Consider the following 6,000-nt stretch of genomic DNA (forward strand, 5'->3'; position numbering starts at 1 on the left):
TCTGGCCTTCTGGGTCTCAGGATCTCACTCCAGATTTTGGGATCGCTAGGGGCAGTTCCAGTATTTTTTGTAGGAGAAACTGTAATAACTTATGTAAAACTTCACTTTTATTAGAACTTAAACCTCATATTAAATAATTCTTTAAACTCTGCAATCTTATATTTGCATGTATATGAAAATACACTTGCAATTCAATGATCCAAAATAGAATTATAACTTTGGTTGCATAGATTATTAAATGCATTTTGAGCCAACTTTCATTTTAAGACTCCTCTTCCATAACTTGTATTGCTGTAACCATACATTTAAATACAAATACAGTAGAGCATCGATTATCTGACCCCCGATTAACCGACTTATCGGTTAACCGACTGCATTCTAGTCGGCAAATTCAAATGTCCGCTAGTGATGTGGCGCTACAATATTTGGTTATGTCTTGGCTACTTTAATATTATTTTTGTTAAATTTTTGCATGTTTTAGCTGGCAGCACTGGCTTGACCATGAAAGGGAGGCTAGTATTTAAACCAGGCCTAATACACTATACTAATAATGTATTTTTTCATACTTTTCGGTTATCCGACCAATCCCAGTCCCCAATTGAGTCGGATAATCGATGCTCTACTGTATATGCAAATACATAACACAAAATTTTATTAACACTAATACATAAAGAATGAATAATAATTAATACCAATACATTAACCCAAAAATGCTTTGAACTGACCACAGGAAATATTTACTTAAGCCTTTTACATTTCACAATAACACTTTGGACATGTTATAATATGATTAAATTTATGAGTAATTGTTCTACACATACCATGTGATTTCTATGACAGCCTTTTTTGTTACTCTGTGAGAATGTTGTGTTGTTCTATATGTTGGTATATTTTGTTATGCATGAAGTATTTTATAGTATATAAGAAAGCATATGATTGGTCCATATTGTATAGGGTCTCTATTAATCACAACAGAATCAGAAACACTTATTCAAAATCCATTAAATGTTTCAGCTTAAGTCTTCATCAGACTATTGAGTATAGTGGGTGATTGGATAATGAACACTTTTGCGAAAGATTTTCATGTTCGGACAACGAACACCTCACAGAACAAAACACAAGAAGCAACATAAAATAATGAATGCCTGAAGACAAGGGAAGACCAATCGGTCTTCCCTTGTCTTCAGGCAACAATTTGAAACTTTTCAGAGCGTAAGAGATTTCGACTCGACGCTCCACCTGGTATATACTGATTGAATAGTATTCCTCCGAACTTTGAAACTCTTCCAGCCTTTTATTTTTCTGACAGAAACAATTCTTTTATAGAATTCGCGAGACTGTCTGGCAGGTACTCATTAAGTTCTGCATTGGTTTTTATTTTTGAAAGGTGAGAGTATAATAGCAAAGGTAGAGAGTGGACAGAAGATGTCTGATGTTTCTAGGCAGTATGTCTTGGAACAGGTCTACAGTAGGCTGCAGTTCAATCTATAAGCTAGCCTGTTATGCATTGGAAGAGTAACAAAAATGCAAAATTTTGGCAGTTTTCCATCTTTTTCTTAATCTATGATTCACTGTGGCATACTCCACCACTAGTTGGTACAGTGTATCCGAAGCTGACTCATAACCCGAATTTTAACTCTCAACTCAAAGCAAAAAATTGGCCAAGAGACAGCTCGTATCTTGAAAAACTCTTAAGCTGGGACACTCACAAGTCATGGTACCACTGTACATTAAAAAAAAATTTTTGAGATGAACTAATATGGAAACAAATGGTAATGAAATAGCTTGAAATTCTAGTTTGTAGAGTTATCTGGCATAAAGTCAAACATGTTTCAGGTTGAAATATTCTCAAGCACATTTTTAATAAAATTTCTATAAAATTTGATTGTGTAATTTATAAAGGAGTTTATTGTAATTCCAGATAACAAAGTGTAAAATATTTCAGAAGGTTGAAAATTTCACTTAGCTATTAAAATCACAAGATTCAATTTTAAAATTGAGTGAAGGGACATTGAGTTTACAAAAACTCAATATTTTTTCACAAATTCTTTATAAAATGAAACAATATTGCTACAAGTAAAAAAATTAAAATTTGTACTCTGATGTTGCATACTCTTATTTAATCTTATCCTATATAGAATGCTAATAAATTCATAAATTATATATTCAAATAAAATTATAAAGCTTAGAATAATATAAATATTATATAGTAATATGACAGAATGCAATAAAAGTACAACAACTATAATACTTGTTATTAAAAATTTATAATGGGCACTTGTATTTATACTAACTTTTTGCACTGGGAGTAAAATCATAAAATAAAAATTCAAGATCTGAATGTGGTTAGTGTTTTAAGTCAACTTCATGGCAGAAACTCCTGTTTGCACATAGGGATTTCTTAACATTGGAACACTTTTAAAGTAATAGAATAGTCCTAAAAATGATTGACACCATAAAGTTTTTGTGTTCTCGTTAATTTGTTTTTATAGATTATTTTACAAAATATAAAAAAAGAAGTTATTTACTTATAAAATCAAACAAGATATGAGTAATTCTTGGAGGAACTTGAATTAAAATATTTTATGGTGCAAGTAATCTGTTAAAATACTTACACTGTTACTTTCATCATCTATTATTTTATACATAAAATCTGAAAATCTAATCTCACTTCTACTCTGCATGAATCTGTATAAGAAAGATGACTTATGATTTTTAAATTAACTGCTGCTGAGATTTTATCTTATAAAGTTAGTGCAACTATTGATCAGATGGGCAAATAATAATCAATCAACAACTAAGTTTATAAAAAAAAAAAAGGTGTCAAAATTGGGCATGAGAATATGAAATGGTAATGGCACCATATCTATTCATGTTATGTATGCTTACATTACACAAGTCATGGGCCATTAGTGTTTCACAATATCACATAAATCACATTATACTAAACACATGTCAGTGAAGAAATTCTGAAACATACATTGTTTCAGAATTTCTTCACTGACGTGTGTTTAGTATAATGTGATTTATGTGATATTGTGAAGTAATAGTTAGTAAATGCAATTTTCCTACTTTTTTAAAAAAATACTTAAGTCCCTTATTATAATTTAATTAAAAGCAAAGATGTAATTAAAGTTGAATTATTATACTTTAAGAATATTATAATAAATTTGAAAAATAATATACAGTTCTTCCATTATTGTTATAGTTAGAAATAACAAAATGAATTAAGTTTTACTCATACTATATTCATAATGCAATGTTATAAAATTGGCTTTGTTCAGAAAATTATTGACAAGTTCTTTGATTAAATAAGGGTACAAGTGTTAATGACTCAGTGACCATGATTTTTAAAAGGTACAGAAAATGGTTTGAATAATAATTTATGCCAAAAATGATATAAAATAATTTTGTTTCATATTTACAATAATGTCATATTGTATTGCCTTAACACCAGGAAAATAAATTATAAAAAATACAATTGTGTATTGGCAGTGATTCATATCTGATTTTTTTGTAATTAATGGAAGGTATTTAAAGATTGTCAAATTAAATTTTTCTGTGATTTAAATATATTTTTAGTTTTCATGGCAGACTTGTAAATTCAACTCCAGCCATGATTAAAAGGCCAGCTCGTAACGTGTCTACTCCTTTTTCCCCTTCGCCCAATAAATGGAGGTTAGTTTATAGATATATCTATAGAAAAATAAGCAGATGTTATATATATATATATATATAATACATATATAATTCTTCTTAAATATAGGAACAAAATGAATGAATTTTCTCTAACTAGTCCTAGTTATAGAAAGATGATGGAAAGATCTGCAAAAAAAATCAGAGAGAACAGTTCTTTTAATGACGAGGAAGAAGTTTTAAATTTTAGTATTGGACCTAGAAATTTAATGAACGTAAGTAGAATGTTGTTCACAACAAAAATCTTATGTAAAATAAAATTAATTACGAAATATGTTTAGGTTTTTGAAGCAGCATCTGAAGAGACATGAATTATGTACAGATTAGTCAAACGCCTTTGTTTTTTAATTGATCAAATTATGATTCTTTGGAATTGTATAGTCGTCTTCAACAATAATTTTTGCTGTATTTTTTCTGACATATGGCCAGACTGAAGCCAAGCAGGCTTGTGAGACACATTACTGTTTTACAACTGTGATTTAGATAGATTCTAAATAGTAGCGCAGATAGAGGTTTGACTGACATACGCACTAAAATGATAAGAATTTTAAATATTCTTAAAAAAATTTTTTTAAAAGACCTATTATCTTGTGCCTTAAGAAAATAGTAATTACAATTGCTGAAAGGTTAAATAATAATTTAACCTTATTAAATCTTTTACACAAACGAATATCGCGATATTATTATAAACCAAAGTGTATATTTTTTTAATTAAAATGTAGAGTGTAAGTCTTATCAGTCAAAATAAAGAAATAATTTTTTTAATATGGAGAGATAAGTAAATAAATAAATTAATAGTTAAAAGCTGTAACGGTAAATACATGAAAATAAAAGCGTGTCAGTATCAATAAATGACGTTTGTGCAATTCACGGCTTCAAGGTTGAAACAACCTTCACCCCCTAGAATCGGAGCTATCTAGCTCTACTTCCCACTGTCAACAGACCTTGTCCCACATCCAATGTTCCATATTCCACCGATTTGACCTTCCACTGCCCTTGAATGTTACATTTCCACAGTCATGCAACACGACTATCCACCAGGTGCTCGTCCATTTTTGTATCGGGGGTGATCTAGCTCCGTATTAATAGTTAATAATAGGTTACGTAAGCTCATTCGACCCTGTAGTTAATGTGTGCGTTTAAATATACATAAGCAGAAGAAAATCAATTTTTAACGCATCTAATTAAAGACGAAGGTACCTGAACTTCAAGGTTAGCTGTATGTTAGGTCAAGGTTAGGTGTGACGTTCGGAGAGATCTCCCCGCGTAGTTGAAATCATTGATTTCGTAATACTAGGGAAGCGGTGTATATATAACTACAGAATGTTTTATTTTTCGCATATAGGGATGTTTTGCGGTTTGAAGAACGCTAAACTAACTTGTAAGATCGAACGCGAATCGATTTATTCCTTCCGGGCCGATACACTTCTCCGAAAAATGCTTCATTCGAAAGGTTAATCGTCGTTTTTATTTACTTTTCTTATCAAAATTTTTAAATTTTAAGAAAGGTTTAGTTAATTGGTTATCTTTTAGCATGCGAGTGTTAATCTGCATTGGGCGTAAAGAGAAATTGAGTAGGTAAATTATTGATTAATAGACAATGATTTTTTAAAGTTTAGTCATCACCAATCGTTTTGTCGAGGAATTATAAATTTACTTTTTAAATAAGTTTTCCGGCAGATTTGTTGTTTCGAGAACGGGCTAAATTTTCCTCTTTTTATTCATAAAACCAGAATATATCAAATGTCTCAAATAATTTTTAAAAACCAATAAAAATGTAAATAACTTTAACGTCAGTGGTTGATCTTAATTAATTCTTGCTTCATAAATTTAAAATCCTTCAAATGTAAAATAATGTAAATATTAACTACTCAAAAATAATTATAATTTTTTGAAAAGTTAGATGTAAATAATAGCCACTCCCAATCAACAATATTCAAAAACATGAAAGGATTATAGCCAAGAATTAGTTACCAAACCATTAAATTAATTACATCAATTCGTATAAAATAAAAAATAATCAGTCAATAGATGGCAATATATTATTCAATTTTACGAATGTAGCGAATTCCCTACAAGGAGCTTTCCATAAATGACGTCCATCCTGTAAGGGGAATAGAGTTACGACCACCCGGACAAGGGGAGTCGAGCTTCAGTGGACGTTCGTTTATGTCATTAAATTTTATACAGTATTTCAAAATTCTTGTATGTTTCGTTTCTACTTATGGTATCTATCATTCATAAGGTGATAAAGGTTTTAAAGGAGCTGAGTTTTATCGGATGTCCGAAGAGAGAAGGGGTTAC

General features: G+C 30.1%; 1 protein-coding gene across 1 annotated transcript in view; it reads left to right on the forward strand.

Annotated features, from left to right (window-relative positions):
• LOC136976548 (membrane-associated tyrosine- and threonine-specific cdc2-inhibitory kinase-like) overlaps positions 1-4,461 on the forward strand; it is a 37,751-nt gene extending 33,290 nt beyond the window's left edge. The window contains exons 15-17 of the mRNA XM_067271881.1: positions 3,583-3,678; positions 3,767-3,911; positions 3,978-4,461. Coding sequence (XP_067127982.1) covers positions 3,583-3,678; positions 3,767-3,911; positions 3,978-4,007 — 271 coding nt within the window. The 3' untranslated portion in view covers positions 4,008-4,461. The remainder of the gene's footprint in view (positions 1-3,582; positions 3,679-3,766; positions 3,912-3,977) is intronic.
• Positions 4,462-6,000: the final 1,539 nt, after the last annotated feature.

Source organism: Centruroides vittatus, unplaced genomic scaffold (assembly GCF_030686945.1).
Source record: "Centruroides vittatus isolate TY-2023 unplaced genomic scaffold, ASM3068694v2 contig_401, whole genome shotgun sequence".
NCBI classification, from domain to species: domain Eukaryota; kingdom Metazoa; phylum Arthropoda; class Arachnida; order Scorpiones; family Buthidae; genus Centruroides; species Centruroides vittatus.